The sequence below is a fragment of the Dioscorea cayenensis genome, chromosome 4 (genome assembly GCF_009730915.1).
Source record: "Dioscorea cayenensis subsp. rotundata cultivar TDr96_F1 chromosome 4, TDr96_F1_v2_PseudoChromosome.rev07_lg8_w22 25.fasta, whole genome shotgun sequence".
NCBI classification, from domain to species: domain Eukaryota; kingdom Viridiplantae; phylum Streptophyta; class Magnoliopsida; order Dioscoreales; family Dioscoreaceae; genus Dioscorea; species Dioscorea cayenensis.
Genome location: NC_052474.1, coordinates 2,855,867 through 2,877,049, shown reverse-complemented (window position 1 = coordinate 2,877,049; position 21,183 = coordinate 2,855,867). Strand labels below are relative to the sequence as shown.

The 21,183-nt window shown below is 36.7% G+C and overlaps 4 protein-coding genes and 1 long non-coding RNA gene across 7 annotated transcripts; 2 read left to right on the top strand and 3 right to left on the bottom strand.

Moving 5' to 3' along the window:
* Nucleotides 1-322: 322 nt before the first annotated feature.
* Nucleotides 323-5,756, top strand: LOC120259079 (conserved oligomeric Golgi complex subunit 6). Its single transcript, XM_039266617.1, has 11 exons — nucleotides 323-660; nucleotides 755-807; nucleotides 1,516-1,663; nucleotides 1,776-1,883; nucleotides 2,221-2,288; nucleotides 2,752-2,875; nucleotides 2,953-3,099; nucleotides 3,181-3,444; nucleotides 3,513-3,797; nucleotides 4,161-4,304; nucleotides 5,044-5,756. Exons 1-11 carry the CDS (start codon nucleotides 448-450, stop codon nucleotides 5,548-5,550), a joined length of 2,061 nt encoding a protein of 686 aa, XP_039122551.1. The 5' UTR covers nucleotides 323-447; the 3' UTR covers nucleotides 5,551-5,756.
* A 480-nt stretch (nucleotides 5,757-6,236) lies between these two features.
* On the top strand, nucleotides 6,237-11,326 carry LOC120258940 (WAT1-related protein At4g19185-like). 3 transcript variants are annotated; one of them, XM_039266423.1, is made up of 7 exons: nucleotides 6,237-6,451; nucleotides 7,299-7,361; nucleotides 7,482-7,598; nucleotides 7,685-7,964; nucleotides 9,067-9,222; nucleotides 9,973-10,124; nucleotides 11,008-11,326. In XM_039266423.1, exons 1-7 carry the CDS (start codon nucleotides 6,270-6,272, stop codon nucleotides 11,213-11,215), a joined length of 1,158 nt encoding a protein of 385 aa, XP_039122357.1. In that variant the 5' UTR covers nucleotides 6,237-6,269; the 3' UTR covers nucleotides 11,216-11,326. The 3 variants fall into 3 exon arrangements, with proteins under 3 accessions (XP_039122357.1, XP_039122358.1, XP_039122359.1); XM_039266424.1 differs by having other exon boundaries at nucleotides 6,434-6,451; nucleotides 7,463-7,598; XM_039266425.1 differs by having other exon boundaries at nucleotides 6,436-6,451; nucleotides 7,547-7,598.
* Nucleotides 11,327-11,993: 667 nt separating this feature from the next.
* On the bottom strand, nucleotides 11,994-12,519 carry LOC120258942. The gene is made up of 2 exons (XR_005536041.1): nucleotides 12,285-12,519; nucleotides 11,994-12,172 (listed from the first exon to the last, which is right to left on the bottom strand). It is a non-coding gene; the product is annotated as an uncharacterized LOC120258942 (long non-coding RNA).
* A 3,053-nt stretch (nucleotides 12,520-15,572) lies between these two features.
* Nucleotides 15,573-17,644, bottom strand: LOC120259294 (9-cis-epoxycarotenoid dioxygenase NCED1, chloroplastic). The gene has a single exon (XM_039266875.1). The coding sequence runs from the start codon at nucleotides 17,526-17,528 to the stop codon at nucleotides 15,696-15,698; it is 1,833 nt and encodes a 610-aa protein (XP_039122809.1). The 5' UTR covers nucleotides 17,529-17,644; the 3' UTR covers nucleotides 15,573-15,695.
* Nucleotides 17,645-19,599: 1,955 nt separating this feature from the next.
* Nucleotides 19,600-21,096, bottom strand: LOC120258295 (bifunctional peptidase and (3S)-lysyl hydroxylase JMJD7). Its single transcript, XM_039265658.1, has 4 exons — nucleotides 20,408-21,096; nucleotides 20,153-20,331; nucleotides 19,985-20,055; nucleotides 19,600-19,900 (listed from the first exon to the last, which is right to left on the bottom strand). The coding sequence occupies exons 1-4, from the start codon at nucleotides 21,077-21,079 to the stop codon at nucleotides 19,779-19,781; spliced, it is 1,044 nt and encodes a 347-aa protein (XP_039121592.1). The 5' UTR covers nucleotides 21,080-21,096; the 3' UTR covers nucleotides 19,600-19,778.
* Between the last annotated feature and the right edge of the window lie 87 nt (nucleotides 21,097-21,183).

Genomic DNA, 21,183 nt, shown 5'->3' with positions numbered 1-21,183 from the left:
AAAATATTAGTTCTATAATTTTGTACATCTATAATGTGACTTGTTCATTTTGATCAAAAAAATTAAAAATAAAAAAAATAAATTTATTTTATTGTAATTTTTATTTTGAAAGTGGGTTTTACATAAAAAAGCAAAAGAAAAAAAGAAAATTTAGAATTAGAAATAAACTCTTTACATCTTCTGGTACTAAATTTTTTTTAGTATATATATACATATGACATATATTTTTAAAATGGCTTGTGTATAAATATTCATATTATCTATGAGAATTTATTAAAATAAATAGTAATATAAGGCAATGTAATGTGGGAAACGACTTCGTCACGGTTCCCTGTAAAACAAATCAAGAGACAAGAACTTCAAGAATCGAAGATCAACCCCGGCGAGGAAGAGGGATCTCTGAAGAGATCCATCGCGAGAGGATCAGAGCTAGAGAAGAGAAGAACAATGGCGACGCTGGCGCCGGGGCTCTCGCGGAAGCTCAAGAAGGTGCTAGAGACACGGACAGACAGCCCTGATCTGCTCGACTCGCTGGCGGCGCTCTCCACATTCTACGGCGACAACAACCCGCAATCTCGCCGTAACCTCAAGTCCTCAATCGAGGAGCGTGCCCTCGCCATCAACCACACCTTCCTCCTCGCGTCCCTTCCTGCTCAACAGGTTTCTTGCCGCCTTCCCTTCTTTCATCTCCTCTGAATGGCTTTTGTCTTTAATCTAGGGTTTTATGTTCCTTTCTTTGATAATTGTGTTTCAGGCGCTGGATAGAGTTGAGGAGGAGGTGAATGCGCTTACAGAATGCTGCGATCAGTGAGTCATTTTTCTTTTTCTTCTTCTTTTGAGCGTTATGGGTATTGTGGGTTATGATTTTGGTGTTGATTTATATGCTTATCTACTTTTTTTTGGGCCAAAGTTGTGTGTTTTCTTGCGAATTGCCGCTAGATATCCACTGTGGCATCCTTCGCAAATCAATGGTTTAACTTGATTCACAGCTGAATCTGAATCTCTGGTTGAAGGGGTTTGGAAATAGCGCAGTTTTTTTCCTTATGCTTTATCCTTTGGAAATAGATCTACACGGGTAGTTCCTTCTTTGATTTGTTCTTATGATCAATCTTTCATTTCTTTTTAAATAGTGATTGAAGATTCACCTATATGCAGTGGCTTGGATTTTTTTGTTAGTTCACTTGAGAAATTCTTTGTTTAGCTGTCCGTGACAGTATGATTCGCGCATTATAACTTGATTTATACCTGTCATAGTTGCTTGATTTTTCCTCAGGTCACACGATTGCTTGTGAAACTATGTTTTGTGCATATTTATTTCTTAATTTTCACAGGTTAGCATGTGAACTCTACCCTGGCAAGTATTTTTTTATTACTGTTGTTGTTGATGATGATAATGATGATGTTGAATTTGCATCAATTTGCATAAATTTATTCTACCATTATAAATTCGGTGTTGTGCGGATATAAACATTTTGAATCCTCATATCTAAGCATGGGGCAGTATTTTAATTACAGGATCGCAAAGGCATTAAGCAGTTGTAGTGAAACCACAGGGGATATCATCAGTACCACTGAGAGACTACAACAGGAACTTGAGATTACTACGCAAAGGCAAGAAATTGTGTCTTGTTTTCTTCGTGATTACCAGCTGACTAATGAAGAGGTATTCTAGTATGATTTACAGATCTTTCTTATTGTTAATATTTTCTTTTTATTGGATGTTTAGCACAAGATGCTAATTGAATGATCCAATTCTGTATTGTGCTCTGTTTCAGATAAATGCACTAAGAGAAGAAGAATTGAATGAAAATTTCTTCAAAGCACTTGCACATGTTCAAGAAATTCATGCCAACTGCAAAGTACTGCTGAGGACGCACCACCAGGTAGTTTGCTTTTATTCTTTTTGATATTTGTTTTGTTTCATCACAGAAGTGGTTTAGCTCAAGTGAGCCTGCATTCGCTGGTTAAGCCATAAAACGAGAAAGTTAACCATTGTACACTCATCATCACTCTCATCACCAAATATGAAGGAGAAAAAAAGGCTTGTATGATGTTGGCAATGTTGTAATGTGGTGTGTCTTTAGAATATGAGTTCTTACAATGCTATCGCTTTTAAAGGAAGATGTGAATAATAAAGTGAATTGTATGTGGGAATGACTTTACTTATCTTGAAATATAAATCTGATGGTGCTTCTTTCTTGAACTTTATTTATTCCACAGCGTGCTGGTCTGGAGCTTATGGACATGATGTCTGTATACCAGGAAGGAGCCTATGAGAGACTCTGCAGGTGATATGTCTGATAAAATTGTTTAATTTTGTTGTTTATATGTTTATAACATGTATCTGCTTCATAAAGATTGGCTCATTTATGACATGTTGATAGGCTCTGCTAATGTGTGTCTCAGATTCCATATGGTTCAAAAATTCAGGAGAGATGAAAGGATGATTATTTGTATAAATTGGTTATTCTAGTGGACAAAACCCGTATAGGGATGGATGCAAAATGGATTACAAAGCATAAGCTGTCAGTATTAAAGGCAACGAAATCAGTTTTGGTAGTCTGTTCATATCATGTGTGGTAGCAAACTTCTTGCTGGTGTTCATTTTTTTACTCTAAAAATTTTTCTGGGTTAGAAAGATTTAGTATTTTTATGTTGGAGCTGCACCAATTAATCGATTACTCCCTCTGTTGTGATTTTTTTTAAAAAATTCATGAGGCTTGATATATTTAAGGACTTCTGTGATTTAAGGTGGGTGCAAGGAGAGTGCAAGAAGTTGGGTGATAGTGATAATCCTGAAGTCGATGATCTTTTGAAGACAGCAGTTCGATGCCTTAAAGAAAGGCCTGTTCTTTTCAAATACTGTGCAGAAGAGGTATTGTGCATTCATTATCTGACTGATTGATCTTGTACATATGATGGTGGATGCACATAATTTTGTTGATTGTGCAGGTGGCAAATATGAGGCATCATGCATTGTTTAGACGATTTATAAGTGCTCTGACTCGAGGGGGACCTGGAGGGCTTCCCAGACCAATTGAAGTCCATGCTCATGACCCCTTGCGCTATGTGGGAGATATGTTGGGTTGGCTACATCAGGTCAGTGCCTTTGCTTCTGCTTGGTACAATTATTGTTATATTGTATTGAAGTTAATTTTTCATGTTTTGCTTCCTGAGAAGGCTTTGGCATCAGAAAGAGAACTTGTACTTGCGTTACTCGAACCTGATGCAATAACTGAAACTGGGCCCACTGCTCAACACTTTTCCAAGGGCTCTGAAAGTGATTTGGCAAAAACAGAACCTGGCACGACCTTTGTTCTTGATAGAATATTTGAAGGTGCATGCCGACCTTTTAAAATCAGAGTGGAGCAAGTTTTACAGTCTCAACCTAGTCTTATAATTTCCTACAAACTTAGCAACACTTTGGAGTTCTATTGTTATACTGTAAGTTTCTATCTGCTGCCTGCCATATTTGTTTTTTGTTTCCCTTTTAATTATTCATGTGCTTGTAGATTTCAGATTTGCTGGGGAGAGAAACAGCTCTCTGTAATACACTTTGGCTACTAAAGGATGCTGCTCAACAGACCTTCTTTAATATTTTGAAGACTCGTGGGGATAAGCTCTTAAGATATCCTCCCCTAGTTTCTGTTGATCTATCCCCTCCACCAGCTGTAAGGGAAGGAGTCTCTTTGTTACTTGAGCTGATTGAGACTTACAACAGCATGATGTTCCCTGCTTCTGGAAATAAACCTGATTTTGATCCAGTATTATCTGCTTTGCTTGATCCTATGATTCAGGTTTGCCCTTCAATACTTTTATGTTTCTATGCCAAAATTTACATTTAGTGGCTGAATAGTTGTATTATTATCGTTCACATAAATTTAAAGAATTTGGAGTACTAGAAAGATGTGTTTATGCACATTTGAAGAGTCTCTTTTCCCCAGCCAAATTTAATTTAGGTTCCAGTTATTTTTCTATTAAATCATTATTAACCAGCTCACCCTTCATGACATTTAGATCCTTAAGTACTTGATTTCTCTTCCTAATAACTATGGTTACACTGGTCTTCACCAAACTAGTTTTCAAGTTTGAGGGAATTTCTGTTCGGTATAACTATTTATTATGTATCTTCAGGTTTGGTTAATATGCTTTCCTTGTAGATGTGTGAAAAAGCAGCAGAAGCACATAAGTCTAAAGGAACACTTTCAAGGAGGAGCAGGACAAATTCAGACGTAAGCTCTGGCAATAGAGAATCTTTATCAGTTGATGCAATTCTGTCCAGAAAAACATCCATCTCACCTCAGGTTTGTTACATCTGTCTGCACTACAGTTGCGATGCAGTAATTTCATCAATTAATAGTTAGGGTAAATGGAAATGAAATTGCACAATCCACGCCATATTTTATTTCAGATCCTCGCCAGGTTTGGCTGTCAAGTTGAAGATTATATATTCCCAAAAGTTCTAGACAAGTTCTTTATTTTTTTAAGCCCTGATTGTTGATTTCATACTGAAGATAGTAGATACAAAGAATGAGCAAATACATATTCATGTACAAAGTGTACATAGTAAGGCTATGGTTGGTAGGTTTCATTGGTGTGATGCCTACCTGTTTGTTTCCAGTATTTAAAATGGAAATCTAAGTTGTGATTGACATCATAAAGCCAGCCTCCCTAACACCAAAATTGATGTCATTTAAACTTACTTTTTATCCATTTGAGTTTATATAAAATGGAAATTTTTGAGTAAATACTGACAAATCATTTAAAATAATTATATATATTTCATATGTAAGAAGTAGTTATCTTGTTGTCTGTACTGAGTGTAGGCAAGGCTAGGAATACTGTTCATTGTGATATTCAGTACACTTAGATAAAATAAGTTTGCACTGTCGTGCCTTACATCAGGAAATTCTACCTAGTTGTTCCATTCTTTGCCTAGAGCTCATTTTCTTGTAATGATTTTCTTCCAGTGGACTAATTTCATATCTCTAAGTTATCTTCTTTATGACAATGTTTAATGTTCTCTAACCTTACTGAATGCAGAGTGCTGAATCTTCATCAAAAATTTACCTTGTCAACTGCTTATCAGCAATTCAACAACCATTACTAGGGCATGAAGTTGCCACAAACTACGCAAACAACTTAAACTCAACGATCAAAACTCACATCAGTGATCTCGCTGAGAAAGAAGTCAATGGCATCCTTAGGAGATGCGGTTTGCTAAGCAAGATCTCCTACATTCAAAATCCTACTGCTGAAGATGAACACAGGCTGTTAGCGGAGATAGATGACTTGTCACCTCCAGCAGTTGCAGAGTGCTTAAGGAATTTCTTTGGACTAGTGACTGGAACCGGAGGTTTCCTCCCCGAGTTTGATCAGCTGCAAGTCCCCAAGTTGCGTTCGGATGCGTGTGTCCGGGTTGCGAGGGCATTAGCAGAAGCTTATGACCTCTTCTACCAAGCAATCATGGATCCTAAAAATGGTTACCCTGACCCCAAGTCATTGATGAGGCATTCACCTGACCAAATTAAAACCATTTTGGAAATTTAACCCTATATGATAAGCTGTGTTTATGATCAAAGCATTATGCAAACTCGTTTTGCCGCTCAAACCATATATCATTTTGTGTCTGTGTAATGTAAGGTTCATTAATTTTTGGATCAAAAGCACTGATAGGTTTTTTTTTTTAACAAAATGAATAAACTACTGTCAGAATATGTACTGGTGTGAAAGTAAATATCTCAATTCAATATGAATGTGCCCTCACATTGTATGAGTTGAGGTTTGAATTTTTTATTTTTTTTGTTGAGGTTTGAACTGTGAAGATATGAACATCTTAAACATGAATATGATGTGAAATAGACTAAAAATGTGATTAGTTAAAAGCATTGTTAATTGAATAATAAGATGGGTTGTTAAAATTGTGGATATTTTATTTTATTTTTTTCAAATATAGATGATGTTAATGTTAAAAAATAATAATAATAAAACTACCCCTTGGTATTGATAGATAAATTAATTGATTATTATAAGAGATACGAACTTGATCACAAGAGACGACATGGTTTACATCGTAGGGCGAGCCATATGTCCATTTTACATCCACCGGTTGGTCGTCCCGCCACGTACCCTGCAAGTGCAAGCAAAGACCAAAGAGAACTCCACTACTTTTGTTTAATTATTTTATAAGAAACGTTTCGCCTTCTTCATTTGGGGTTAAGAAAATAAATCGTGAGGAGAGAGAGAGAGAGAGGAGGAGGAGGACGGCAATGGCTGGGGATCTCATCAAGAGGGCTCATGGAGCGATGGTGTTGGGGCAGGTGATAAGTGCCGGCTACCATGTGATCACAAAGTTGGCGTTGAATGTGGGGATGAACCAGTTGGTCTTCTGTGTCTTTCGGGACATCCTTGCCCTCTCTATTCTCGCTCCACTTGCGTTCTTCTACGATAGGTATCTCCTTTCTGTTCTCTTCTTTCTTTTTGATTTGTATTTTCTTTTCTTTTCTGTTTGTTTGGATCCGTTGTTACCTCGTGTTCAATTGATGTATGAATCGCAAGCGCAATTCCTTGTCTTGATAAGACGAGATGCTGTTGTTTTATTTCTCCTGAATTTTTAGGAAAAGATTGGATTTTTAGTGTTCTGTCTTGTCAAGGAAAGGTTTCCGTGGGGATTACTTTTGTTGGTAGAGTAAATTGATATTGTGCACGATTAGCTTATAAAGAGAGATTAGGACAATCTGTTGGAGTTGTTGGAGATTGTGATGGACTTGAATTAGGAGTTCTGTTCCTGGCAAGGTGCTTTCATCTTGTAAGGCATAATGATTCTATTGTGATTCTGCTTACTATTCCAGATGGGGCTGCTCTATGAGTAAATGGCGGATTATAGCTCAAAATTGCCCCTTTATTTTTCCTCTTGTGGAACTTCTTCTATTGGCCTTTTGAGGATAAAATTTGATGATGAGCAGGGTAGTTAACTTGAAAATATTGTTGGAGACGAAGGAAATTCATATTATGATAAAATCTTTTTTTTTTTTATAAATTCATCAACAGAGACCTTTACTAAAATCAATCTTTAAAAACATGATTCAGTCCTGATAGAATGCCTTCTACGCACATGTGTAGTCTTCTTTATTTATATGTCTTAATCATATTTATTTTTGTGTTCTCATGTATTATTCTGAAACTTACGCTAGGACAATGCTTTACCCTTTTTATGTACTGGTTTAACCATTTTTATGTACCAGTTAATTTGGTTCTGCTTTAGAGACCTTCTCATAGGCATATTTGATGTTTGGCAGAAAAGTCCGTGTTCCACTTACTCCTCGCCTACTTGTGTCATTTTTCATTCTTGGACTAACTGGGTAAGATCTGAATATGCCTTTTTGAAGTTCCTAATTCCCATTTCCTCGTCACTGATTATAAACTTGTAATTTATGTGTACTTTGAGTTGTATAATTTACAGAAGGACTTTGTTGTGGTAGGATCTTTGGCAATCAGCTTTTGTTTCTTATTGGTCTTAGTTATACAACTCCCACTTATGCTGCAGCTTTTCAACCTGCAATTCCAGTATTTACATTTTTATTGGCTGCAATAATGGGGTGAGTTTCTTGTTTGTTAATTTTTTCTGATCTCTTCTGATTCTTTCCAACTGTATTCTGTTATTCTGAAAAGTTGATGGATGCAGTGCTGAAACAGTTACCTTGCTGACAAGTGAAGGTCGAGCGAAAATTGGAGGCACTTTTATCTGTGTTTCAGGTGCCCTTTTAATGGCCTTGTACAGAGGCCCAGCTGTTATTGGCAGCATGGCTTTTGACCCATTAAGTGATATAAGTGCAAAGTCTCAGCCTGAGCCAGCTGGATGGTTAGCGTCTAGTTTGATGGAGTTTGGACTTGAAAAGTGGCATATTGGTGTTTTGTGCTTAATTGGCAATTGCATGTGCATGGCTACTTATCTTGCTTTACAGGTATTGGAAGGTGCAAATTGTATTTTATTAGGTTTATAGAAACATTGTTTAAAAATACATGAGTTAAATCTTTATAGGGGCCATTTTTCATTCAAATCAATGCTTTCTTTTCTGTCAGCAATGATTCCTGGTAGCAGTATTGTATTTGGCATTTAGCTGTTCAATTGAAATAAATGGTAATGAAATATTTTTATACAATTTATTAAGTAAAAATAATGTACTTTTATGCAAATAAAAAATTGATGCTTTGAATTGCCTGAATTTGGCTCTCTGAATGTTTGGGAAAATCCAGATATGCAAAGCTGTAGTTTCCTTGCTGAAATGGGTCTGAGTATCCAATCCATGCCAAACTGTGTGTTTGGAAGTGAATCATGTTTGACTCACACTACTTGGGTTGATTTGATAGGGTTTGTGTCTCCTGTAATCCAATGTCAGAAATTTTTAAAAGTTCAACCCAAACTATAGTAGCTAGGTAGGCATATAATTGTCAAAGGTAAACTCTTAAGGTTGAGTTGGATTCATTTTTAGTATCAGTAATTTGCAAATGAGCTTGTGAATATTTTAGCTTTTCTACAGTTGACCTATTTCAAGTTTTCAACCACTAATTTAATCTACTCAAATATGCATTTATTGATGTTAAGTTTATCTGATACTTGTTGGTACAATCAAAGTTGTTTTCTTGACAGTAGTTCTCTTTAAATTTGAAGTGTTTTCTACAAGATACGACAGGTTATCCTAGTTAATTGACTGGTTATTCTTGTGGTTGACTGACTCGGCCCCAATCCTAAATTTGGGCTGTATATATTATAAATTTTGTAGACCTAGTGTTAGGTTTTCGATGATGGGATTACTATAAGGCTTCATGTCAAATTTCAAACACTTTGAACACCAATGCCTTAGCTTATTCGTATGACTACTTTGTATTATAACCTTTTGCCGTTAATCATCAAGAAACCATAATATTGTCTTTGAAGTGTATGTGTTACTGTTAATGGCATTATTTGTAGGGTTTGAATTGTTAATGAAATAAATTTTGGAATCTTTAAGTTTTCAGTTGCTTGATGTTTTCTTGTATTTTATCAAATGACGTTTAACATTTCAGGCTCCAGTTCTATCAAAATATCCTGCCAGTTTGTCTTTGACGGCATACTCATACTTTTTTGGTGTTACCTTGATGATATTATGCGGATTTTTTGCGACCAATGATTACACTGATTGGACTCTGACTCAATCTGAAATAATTGCTGTGCTATATGCTGTAAGTTACCAAAGCACGTATCCTTTTTCACATACAAAGTTGATAATAAATGCTGGGTCAGTGCATTTGTCTTGTTGTAGATTTTTTTTATTACAATATAGTTTATTTAGAATTTCTCATTTAAAAAGAGAATTTGTTCTTGCATTGCTCGTCCCGATGCAAGCATATTTTACATAAGACTCAAATCTTAAGCTAGTAGCCTTAGTAAAAGAAATTTTTAATAGATAAGAACAACCTTGGACTATTAGCATAGTTTGCAATTTCAAACAAATTGGTGGTGCTCAAATCTCAACCTCACGGAAATGATAAACTGCAGCAGTTAGTTTCTTGAGCTACTGGTGAAAGAGCAGAAGGGATCAAAAAAACACAAGTGGAGCTTGTTCTACAATTTTGGATAAAGCTTTGTTCGCATAATCTGTTAATTGCAATGCGTCACTTAGTAAACAAATATTTTTACTTGAGACTCAATCTCAAGCTGTTAGCCTCGGTAAAAGGAATTTTTAATACATAAGAACAATCTCGGACTATTAGCATAGTTTGCAATGTTAAACATATTGGTGGTGCACAAATCTCAACATCAAGTAAATGATAAACCGCACCAGTTAGCTTCTTTATCTTCTGGTGAAAGAGCAGAAGGAACAAGTATACAAAAGTGGAGCTTGTTCCACAATCTTGAATGAAGCTTTGCTTGCCTAATCTGTGAACTGCAGAATGCACTTCATTAAAAAATATTTTTATTCCCTTTGTCAGGGTATTGCTGCTTCTGCACTTAATTATGGGCTGCTGACATGGTCGAATAAGATGCTTGGACCTGCACTAGTGGCTCTGTACATGCCTCTCCAACCTGCTGTGGCTGCCATATTGTCAAGAATATTCCTTGGAAGTCCCATTTATCTTGGAAGGTCTGTTACAACTTCACATATTTAATCTTCACCTTATGCCCACAAGATGCCTTTATTATTCTCTTTTTAGGAATTTTATGGTATTCATATATGTCTTAGACAAAATTTTCTGGTGACATCTGAAAATATATTGTTTCTCACTTAAGCTAGGCACCTTATTATGCATTACCCTAGATTCAATGACCTTTGTGTGTATACTTTTATAGAGTTGCGAACTACAGAAGTAACAATGTGTTTTCTCATTAGAACCAAAGTCTAGTTATTAATATTAATTTTTGTGGAATTATATTCTCCTAGGCTAGTGATTGATAGTGACTTGTAATGAATATTTCAATTATGATATATTGTCATAAATTGTTCTCTTTTAGCAAAAATTCAAAATAGAATGTGCAGATGAGGAGGCTATATTAGAATTCTATGAGAGCGAATTTTGAGAATTTTCGTTGATTTATATTATTTTGATTCCGGCTTTGCTTGTGAATGCTTTGACACCTGTTATGAAGGTGATACAATATACCTTTCAAGTGAATAGATGCTTTATTGGATTGGCAGTGACTTGCAACGAATATTTTAGTTATGATAATATTGTGAAAATTTATCTTTCTTGGCAAAGATAAAATTTAGAACGTGCAGGATAAGGCTATATTAGAATTCTATGAGAACAAATTTTGAGTATTTTTTTGGTTTTATATTATTCTAATTCCAAGTTGCTTGTGATGCTTTGATACTGATATGAAACAGTACACATTTCAAGTGATTACATGCTGTATTGGATTGTGTGCACTTATTTAGGGACCACCTAGTCCAATCATGGGCTAAAGCTTCAGGCTTTTGTTTGTGGATGTCTGTTCAATCCAGAACTGATATTTTTGTGTGCTAGCAGCATTATTGGGGGTCTTTTGATCATTTCTGGCCTCTACATGGTAACTTGGGCCCGCTACAGAGAGAGACAGACCGCGGCCGTGATTCCTTATGCTAAATGCGCCTCTGAACCTTCAAGTGATGATCCGCCCTTGATAAAGAAAGCAAACATTTTCTCCGGCCCCTCTATTGCATTTCCTAGGCCATGGAATGAACCACATGAGTTGTGATGGATTATTATGATATTTAACAGTAGCATACAGCGATAGTGAATGTTTACGTGTATTTGAGGACATCATAAAGGAAGAGATTCAGAAGCATTTGATTTGCTAGTGTTTTAATACGAATAACCTGCTTTTTTTATGTTCCTCAACATTATTTGCATTCTCCACTCACCAACTTGTCACTTGTTCTGTTCTTCACAAAGAAACTATAAATAACCAGCCTTGCAAAGTGTATACTGCAATTGAGTATCGACTTGAGTTCTTGAGCAATGGCATCTCTGAAGGCCACGAAACCTCAGGGCGCCAACCCCACGACACCAGCAACAGCAGCGAAAGTTCAGCAAGCGAAGCCATCAGCAACCAAAGCAGCTGCGAAGAAGGTTGAGCAGAAGCCAAAGGACACAGCCAAGGTCTTTGTTGTTGTTTTTTTTTTTTTTCTTTGTGTTTTCTTTTATTCTTGTTTGATTGATTTGTCTACCTTTTATTTATTTTTTAATTTAAATTATTTTGCACAGGTTGCAGCACCCAAAACAACGCCTGCTGGCAAGTGAAGATCGAAACTGGCCTTACTATGTAATTTGGTTCTACCTTGTTGTGTGTGGGAGAACTGTTGTATTTATAGAATAAGAAGAATGCTTTAATGATTATGGAACAGTTTCTCAAATAAATAAATAATAAATTTAAAAGAGATGATCTCTTTATGTATGCTTGGAATTTTAAGGTATTTTATTCTGAAAATTACTGGCATCGTATTCGTAACCAACGGTTGACTGTGGCTTTCGTGTTTGTCATCCAATTCAAGATTGAATTGAACATTGTTACATAACTCAAGCGTTTAACAAGATTTGAGTGATTTGTTACATAGATGCGTAGCGTAGCAGAACATAGCTTTTGCAGTTGTCATGGATGTTCACTGTATATGTAGTCGATGTGCTTTTCTTTAAGCTCTTCTTCTGCACCCACCTGCACATGATATGATAACCCAAAGAGTTCATCAGTACGAGTATTTCTTTATGATTAACTTTTACTGTCTTAGACTATGTAAATTGGAAATTATGATGCTCTGAAAGAGTACCTGGGAGACCATTTTGGTTGTAATTTTGTCATGAGAAATGATCTTGGAGACTAGATCACCTGCATGAATTCTAGCAATAGGCCTTGTTGTTTCAACTGCTGAACACATTAGTAGCAGGAGGAAAATGCTAAGTGCTTGCAGGAACTGAATCTTTTTCATCATTTTGATAAGAAGAGAAGAAGGGTAAAGGGTGGATGTAAAGAATGGATTAGTTTCTTGCTTCTTCCTTGATTTATATAGGATGAGCTTCTTCTCGCATGAACAAAAATAATATATATATATATATATATATGTAAATGGACCCTCAGATCTTATCACTTTATAAGGACTAAACATATTTAAGTTTTTTAAAATTGAATTTAATTGGGTATCCTTGCAACATTGAAGACTCCGTCCAATTGCTCGGACTTTAGTTATGTCTCTAGTATGTGTCCTTGAATCCATATGTTGATTTTTACTACTACTGAGTTTGTATAATAACAAGAGAGAATATGAGTTATGGGGTTCATTGGCGGGGTTTTCCAGAGGTTCACATCGGCCGGCCTGTGTGTAAACAAACTAATTCTAATCATATTTTTTTAAAAAAATTGCATGTTAAAAATTAATAAATCTCCAAATGATCACTATCTATACTTACTGGGAAAAAAGTGGTTATCTAGCCATTCAAGAATGATATTAGCTGAATGGGATTTAGTTTGCTTTACAAGAATAATTTTTTTGGTATTAAAAAGAAGAGAATTTAAGCATATTTCACAAATTAAATAAGACGCCAACGATCTTTTAATTTATTTATATTGGGTCTCTCATGTAGTGTGTTTTTTTTTGAAAAAATCGGAGACCAAATTTCAAAATGATGACACTTTCTTTAAATAAGGGTGCAATCAAACAAGACGTGAGAAAAAAAATCAAATTATATTTCAAGTAAGATGTCATGTTTTTTTAATGTGTCTAATCACAATTGGTAATTTGTCGAACAATCACAATGTAAGTCTTTCATTTCACTGTCTTATTGGTTTCTTAGATTATTGAGAACCATACAAAACCATGTTTTTATGGTTTATTTAATTATTTGCACTGGTTATAAACACAACATTTGCTTTCGCGTGTCTCTTTTGTGTATTATGTCATAATCATTCATAAATGGTGGTGCCACTTGTGTTGTTTGATTAACTCCACTTGTCACTTGACTTAATAATGGAATTTTGTATAATTAGATAATCCAATATATATATATATCAATTATATAATTTTGAACTTGATCAAAGCTCAATTATAATTAATGTATTTTATATTAAGTATTTATCACCCCTGACAAATGTGAATGGTTGTCAACTGATAGAAGATGGATATGTATTTAGTCAGAATAACTATATATGATCCCTTTTGGGTCATACTTATAGAACAAACAAATATACATATACAACTACATGTATGTATGTACACATATATATATAAGATATACATACATCAAAATATACATCTAACACCTGAAAAATATAGTTTATATACTGTTCATACATTATACACTTGGGTCAAATATTATTTATATATTGTTTATAAACTACTATAACTAGTATATTTTTATACCTATTTGTTACTTTGATAATTTCTTAAATAGATAGCACTTATCGTCTTTTAATTAAAAAAAAAATTGATTGTTGGGGGACTCCAAAATTAGGTGTTTAGATGGAATTCAAACTTTAATTAACAGTAATTAGATCATTCTACTCATTTTTTATTAATACGGATGTCGGATGTCAGATGTCTTATAAGCCTACATCATATAACAACCTCTACTCTCCGAAAGTAAATATTAACAAACCCCACGCCAGAGACATTATAGACAAAATAACAGCAGACAACATACCACTAGGCATGGTAACAATAAAGGAACCAGAAACAAACAGGGAAATAGAAAATACAACACAACTAAAAAAAGCGAGGAATAGGCCTCTTCAAGCCCCCAATAAAGGCGCAAACACCCTAACCTGCGGTTTGACCTTAGCCCTCCCCGAAATAAAAAGCCCCACTAGACTCCTACACTTAAGGACTTTATTAACTCCAAGCTGTAACGAATGGTAACAATGGAGTCCTTCAGTTTTTTTTTCTGTCCCTCCACAGCTGCTGAGAACAATGACAAGAATAAATGATCAATTTTCATGGTTTCTAGTAGTTTTATCTTATTTCTCATGTTTTTTTTTTCAATTTTATGTGGTTATAGTTTTTTTTTTTGTGTTTTCTAATTGTTATGTCTTATTTATGTGTTATTTCATGTCCGTTTAATCGCACCTTCTAGTTGTTGCGTCTTACCTCTCATGTTTTTTTTTCTACTTTTCTATGGTTGTAACCTTGTGTTTTGTGCTTTCTAATTGTTGTGTTTCATTTATGTGTTATTTCATGTCCACCTACTACCACCTAATTTTTTTTTAAAAAAAAATAAATTTTGATAGTTTATCTTGATGTTAATTTAAATGGTTGTTTAATTTTGATAGTTTATATACTGTTCATACATTATACACTTGGGTCAAATATTATTTATATATTATTTATAAACTACTATAACTAGTATATTTTTATACCTATTTGTTACTTTGATAATTTCTTAAATAGATAGCACTTATCGTTTTTTAATTAAAAAAAAAAAAGGTACGGAACAATTTGTTTTTGCATGTCTTTTGTATCTATGCCATTATCATTTATTAATGGTGGTGCCACTTACGGTTGCTTGATTAACTCTACGCGTCACCTAACTTAATAATGGAATCCTGTATAACCTGCTAATTATATATATATATATATATATATATATATATCAATTACTTTCTTCGTTTTTTATTTGTTGTGATTAACTTAATTTTATTTATTAAAAAATTTAATTATTTTATAAAATTTTATACAAAATTAGTTATCTTTCAAAAAAATACCTCTAATTTATATCTTCATATTCCTCTCTCATATTTAATTTCAAAAAAAAATTAAATAAAATGTTAAAAGTAATTTTTTTTAAAAAAAAATAATAAATATTTTTTGATGTTAAAAAATAGTAAATAAAAAAACACATAAATTTGTGATAAATAAAAAATAACGGAGAGAGTACCATTTTTAACTAGATAAAAGCTAAAGTTTAAACTGAATTAAAATTAGGGTTTTTGTAGAGATGGTTGATAAGGTTTTATCTCCACCATACAGAAATATTTTCTCTTCCCTGTCATATCACTTTCTTATATATATATATATATAGTACATATAAATAATCCATATATAAACAAGCACTTAAAGTGGTATATATAACCAATAAAAGCAATCAACATGATTTTGAAAAAGTGTCCTAATAAGTAATAATTAAGTAGCCTATCCGTGAATGTGACAATTTTGTATTTTAAAAATAATAATATTTATTTATTTACTTATTCATGTGTATTTTTGAGGGGGATGCTGCGAGCGGAGCTCGCCGGCGGTGACGAAGAGGCCATGAAAGCCATAAGGAACACGGACAGGGAGCTGCACCTCCGCCACGATCTCCAGCTCCGGCGACCGGGCATCCATCACCAAGAAGCTCGACTCCCCACTGATCTCATTGTGCACATACGAGACCAAATACCCATCATCCTCTTCTCCTTCCTCGGCCTCGTGCTCCGGCACGAAGAACGGCTCGCCACCGTAACAACCCTGGCCGAACTCCCTCTTGGCCACCACGCAGTCTCCGGTGCCGGCGAGGGAGAAGTCTAGTTTGACGACCCCTGAGATCTTAGGCATGGGGTGGCCGATGCCGAGGTAACCATAGCGGTTCTTCTTGCCGATATAGCCAGGGTGGATGACACCGAATTCGAGGTTGTCGACGGCCAGTGGCTTCCGGGAGACGTCCCCGGTTCTCAGGTCGATGCGCACAAGCTCGACGCAGGTGTGGACGAGGTCCATGCGATCGAGAGCGTGCTCGATGGAAAGCACGTTAGCAGCTACTAGCACCACCGTGTCGCCGTCGTCCTCCTCCCAAGCGTTCAGCGCGTGTATTATGTTGAAGCCGGGAACCTCGAACCACCGCATGTCGGAGTCCGACGTTGAGTATCTCGGGAGGAGACCAAGACGTGGGACTTTAGCACGGTTGGAGCCGACCGGAGCTCCTCCTCGTAGCAACATGTCCATGGGTTTCATTACTATTTGGATGTCAGGGAATATAGCGTAGTTCTCGGTGATGGCGAAGTCGTGGAGGAAGGACGGCTCACGAACGGAGAAGATGGGAACGTCGGCGAGCTTGTTGCCGTCCTTGTCGAACCGGAAGTAGGTGAGGAATGGAGGGATGGGGCCGTAACGGAAGGCGAAGAGCTCGCCGGTGGTAGGATCTTTCTTGGGATGAGCGGTCATGCCCATGAAGAGTTTGCCGGAGAAGTCTTCACGGCCGAGAGTGGAGATGTCGCCATCAGTGGTGGAAAGGTGGAGGGAGTAAGGGAGGTCTGACTCACCGAGAGCGTAGAGACGGCCGGCGAAGAAGCTTAGACTGGTGTTAGCTAAGCCAGTTCCCTGAGTCACGCTCATTTGACCAGTGAGGAAGCTGGCGGCAGTGACGGCACCGCGCGCAACACCGGCATAGCCGTGGAAGCCGGAGAAGACGTTGGGAAGGACGGGAGAGCCGGCTTGGAGCTCGGTGAGATACTTGTAGGTGCGGACAAAGCGGGAGGAGAGAAGAGGTGGTGAAGAGGAGGAGGAGGAGGAGGAGGGGAGGAGGAGGGAGTGGAGCATGCCGTCGCCGTCGAAGAGATGGTGAGGACCGCGAGGGAGATATTGAGGGTTGGGGCCGTTGCGGATGTAGACGCCGCCGGCGAGACAAGGTGGTATACGGCCGTGAATGATGGGGCATGGGGACGGGGGGAGCTCGGAGACGGGGGCGAAGTTGTCGAAGAGGACGTTCCGGGGGTCGACGGAGGGTCGAAGGAGAGGTGGGTCAATGAAGTTGTTTATGATATCATCTAAAGCGTTGCAGAAGGTGGCTGCCAGTGAAGGGGATGGTGGTGGAGGTTGTTTGCTGGTCTTGGTGGTAGTTATGCTTGTTTCTTTCCTATCTGATTGTTTTGGTTGGGTCTGAGGTTGAGGTTGGTTTTGGGTTTTGGGTTTCTCTACGGTCTTGACAGCAGAGATGATGAGACGAGGCAATGGTGGTGGACGGCCGGAGAAAAGGCCGGAAAAGGAGCAGATGAAAGTAGAGGAAAAGAGAATCCATGGTGGAGTTGGAGTTGTGCAAAAGTGCATTGGTTTTGATAATTATAAATATAAATTTATAATAATAGATATAATTATGATATTGAGAGTGAGTGGAAAACCAAGTGTGTCCGACATCATATAATTTGAGGGAGTGTCCAAAGGGAAGGAAAAAATCTCCCCTTGTATGCATGGTTATAGCCATGGAATGGGAATAATAAACATGGTCCCATGCCGTGTTCAATGCTGCAGTTGAGATTAATTTTGCACTCATGGAATCCACATGTAGGTCCATTTGTGGATTTTTACAGGAACTCACGGTTGTGGAGCACTGGGACAGAGCCAGAGGATGTTGGATTGGATGTTTGCCAGATATATAGTATATATCTATATATCTATATCTATATATCCTAGGCAACAATAGATACTTTTATAATGGATAGGGATGGCCGATGAGTCAGTGCCACTATTCACGTTATACCATCGAAAGTAAAAGGACGACGACCATCAATATTTTACATAGTCATCAGATCCGACCTGGGATCTGGGTTTTGGGTCACTTGGTTCAATCTTCAGATCATTGGGTTGGGTTAATACAAATATTTTAAAATATTATTTTTAAAATTATAAATTATTTGTAATTATATAATGATATATAATAATATACCTGAATTATTAGTTATCAAATAAATAATTTGATGAAAAAAATAAAAAAACAATTGTTAATCCCTTTTATTTGAAAATAGTAGAAAAGAAAAAAAAATCTCAAACTTGACAAAAATTATATATATACCCTTCAATTTATTAAAAAAATAAAAATAAAATAAAAGGATGAAAACGACATTTAAAAAATATATATATTGATCCTGCTAGGTTATAGAAACCCGATCAGTTCACTGGGTTTGACCTGGTCAAAGCTAGTCAAGCTTGAGTCAAAGCGAGTTAATTACATAAATAATCTAATTAAAAAAATTCGGACTAATTTAAGTATGGAATCATCATATCAACAGGTCCAGGTTTAATAACAATGCTATTTTGTGATGCTCTGAAACAGTGGCAGAGTTAAACATTGAGTCTTAAGGGTTCAACTGTAAATATAATATAAAACATTGGAGAGAGAAAAAAATTAATTTTAAATTTTAAATATAAATATATACATAATATATATATATATATATATAGCGGTATTCCCATATAATTGAATTCTACATACATTCATGCACAACAGTTGGATTTCAATCCATTCCCTGTTAAACATCTCTTTATGTGAACAATGATCATGCACAATATTAAAGCATAATTATTTCAGCAATTTTTTAAATAGTGCAAAATGGGATGTATATTACTATAAATAGTAATATAGTGAATATTATGAATAGTAGTATAGTGGAAAATAACCCAATTTCTATTAGGGATATACAATATTATAAACAGTGATACAGTAAAAAATGTGATGTACAATATTTTGATATGAACTAATCAATCCCAACCGTCAGGCATTGTGTTCGTAACAATAAATCAATTTTAGTGATCCAACTAAATACCAACCATCAAACATCGTGATCATAATAGTAACTCAATCAATCCCAGTCATTCAATCTGATTTTTATTAGCATCATCACAAAAAATTTATAAAACACGAAACCAACCATGCTCATTTATCTGTCTTTTCAATTATTTACTTTTCCCCAACCGTGGACATTTTGGTGTATTTGCATATATATACACACATATATATACACTAATACACGTACAAATGTATTAAGTAAAACAATTTTCAATTTTTTAGGGGGACTTTGACCTCCAAAAAAATCTACTATGGTTCGCCACTGCTTAAAAACTAATGGTTTCAAATCAGGTATGATGTCATTGCACTTGGTCAATCTTAGAGATTACACAAAACCACCCAAAAAAAAATCTACCGAATCTTCTATTATTTTCCTTTTTTTTTAAATTTTCTTAAAGCCACAAGCAACGGTAAATTAACTTTATTTTTAAAATTTAACATTGAAACATCTTACACCCACGTTACTTGTTTTTCTTTTATTTGTTTTTATTTTATTTCTCATAACATATTTGTATATAACTAGTGGGAACTGGCATAGGACAAAATTGATGAAGATATAACAAGTTCGGGATAGAATTGAAAACCAACTCAAAGAGCATGGGCTTAAATGATGAAATCAAAACCCAAGAGATTAAAAAAAAAAAACCAACACAACCAAAATGATTTTTCCAAAACCATGTTGTTTGATCTTCAATGCAAATTTTGATCCATGAAATGATGAACATCAAAAACGCTCAAGGATCAGAAGCTGGTGAATGAGCATCATGGTTCTTCATCTCCTCTGAAGTTGGAGGGTATTCAATGGAACACAAAAAATTGAAGTATGCGTACTTGATATCAAACTGCATATCATACCCTGTCATGCAAATCACCAATCAAATCAAACCAAAAACAAATCTCAAAATCCCAAAACAATGTGCAAATTAAAGGGTACACTCACAGTAGTTGACAGCAATGGTGCGGCCATTATGGTCTGGAGTTTGGCTTACGTGATGAAACCACATGCTAGGCCTGCGTTCTCACAATGAGCAAACCAACAGTGATCAAAAGAAGAGCAATTTCATATATAAGTATGAATCTATGATAAAGGTAGGTAGGGTTCACTCACAGGTATAGAATTTCTCCAGCCTTGATAGTGCATTGGAACGGCTTCGGCCCCTGGAAGTAGAGAGGAAAGGCTGACATTTGCTCATCCATGGCTTCATTGGTAGGAGGGTAAGGGTCGACGCTGCACCAAGGCACTAATCTCTCAGGCTGCTCCAATTCCAGTCTCAGCCCATCTGTTATCTGTTATACACTAAATAATTAAGTCTCTTAGAAGCGCAATTCAACAAACAATTGGAGGGCATGCCTGAGAACACACCGGAGATAAGGATGAATAGCTGGCAGCGGGGTAAGGTCGGACATATAGACGATGGAGTTCAGTTGGAGGGAGGAGCAGAAAGTGTTTCTCTCCAGTGATCACAGCGTAGATGTTCTCGTAGTGGTCCTTGTGGAAGGAGGTCTCGGACCGGCCATTACCGATCCAGAGATTGACGGCTTCGGGAAGGCAGCCGAGAGCCTCGGTTGCCCACGGGATGTGAGGATCCACGTCCGAAGCCAGCGCTGAGTACTCTTCGTGAAAGCAGTTGTTTTGCTGTTGCGCATAGGCTACGACAGGGGAAGTGGGCGAGCCGCTGGAAGTGATGAGATCCAGCGCGTCCGAGAAGGGCATTGGGCGCACACAGGCGGAGGCGAAGCATAGGCTCTTGTTGGGGAGGGGAACGACAGAGTCTGCGCGGCCGTGAGGGGTGAGGTGGACGGAGACAGTGGTGGAAGCAACGGTGTGGCGGAGATAGGCGTCGTTGGACCAGAGAGCGTTGGAGATGGCCGGCCAATGACGAGTGGCGGAGCTTGAGATGATGCAGGGCTTGTTAGCGGAGACGTAGTCTCTTAGGAAATGGAGAGGAGACGGAGCTGAGTCCAGACGATCAATGGATGATCCCAGGCTCAACTCTCTGGTCTCTGACCACAGGCTCTTCAGTTCTTGTTCCATCCTGTGTCTGTTTTTGTTTTTTTCTCAGAAGCCAAGCAAGTAACCATAACAAAAGACTAATGCATTTTTGGATATCTCATCAATCATCATATGAGGGACTACTG

What these genes read in the sequence shown, in the direction of transcription:
- LOC120259079 (XM_039266617.1), top strand. Translation starts at nt 448, where the DNA reads ATGGCGACGCTGGCGCCGGGGCTCTCGCGGAAGCTCAAGAAGGTGCTA. An exon ending in CTTACAGAATGCTGCGATCA is followed by an intron (nt 808 to 1,515) that starts GTGAGTCATTTT and finishes TTTTAATTACAG; the next exon opens with GATCGCAAAGGCATTAAGCA. An exon ending in GCCTATGAGAGACTCTGCAG is followed by an intron (nt 2,289 to 2,751) that starts GTGATATGTCTG and finishes CTGTGATTTAAG; the next exon opens with GTGGGTGCAAGGAGAGTGCA.
- LOC120258940 (XM_039266423.1), top strand. Translation starts at nt 6,270, where the DNA reads ATGGCTGGGGATCTCATCAAGAGGGCTCATGGAGCGATGGTGTTGGGG. An exon ending in TTATTGGCTGCAATAATGGG is followed by an intron (nt 7,599 to 7,684) that starts GTGAGTTTCTTG and finishes TGATGGATGCAG; the next exon opens with TGCTGAAACAGTTACCTTGC. An exon ending in AGTCCCATTTATCTTGGAAG is followed by an intron (nt 10,125 to 11,007) that starts GTCTGTTACAAC and finishes GTGTGCTAGCAG; the next exon opens with CATTATTGGGGGTCTTTTGA.
- LOC120259294 (XM_039266875.1), bottom strand. Translation starts at nt 17,528, where the DNA reads ATGCACTTTTGCACAACTCCAACTCCACCATGGATTCTCTTTTCCTCT.
- LOC120258295 (XM_039265658.1), bottom strand. Translation starts at nt 21,079, where the DNA reads ATGGAACAAGAACTGAAGAGCCTGTGGTCAGAGACCAGAGAGTTGAGC. An exon ending in GCTGGAGAAATTCTATACCT is followed by an intron (nt 20,056 to 20,152) that starts GTGAGTGAACCC and finishes GTGAGAACGCAG; the next exon opens with GCCTAGCATGTGGTTTCATC. An exon ending in CACCATTGCTGTCAACTACT is followed by an intron (nt 19,901 to 19,984) that starts GTGAGTGTACCC and finishes TTTGCATGACAG; the next exon opens with GGTATGATATGCAGTTTGAT.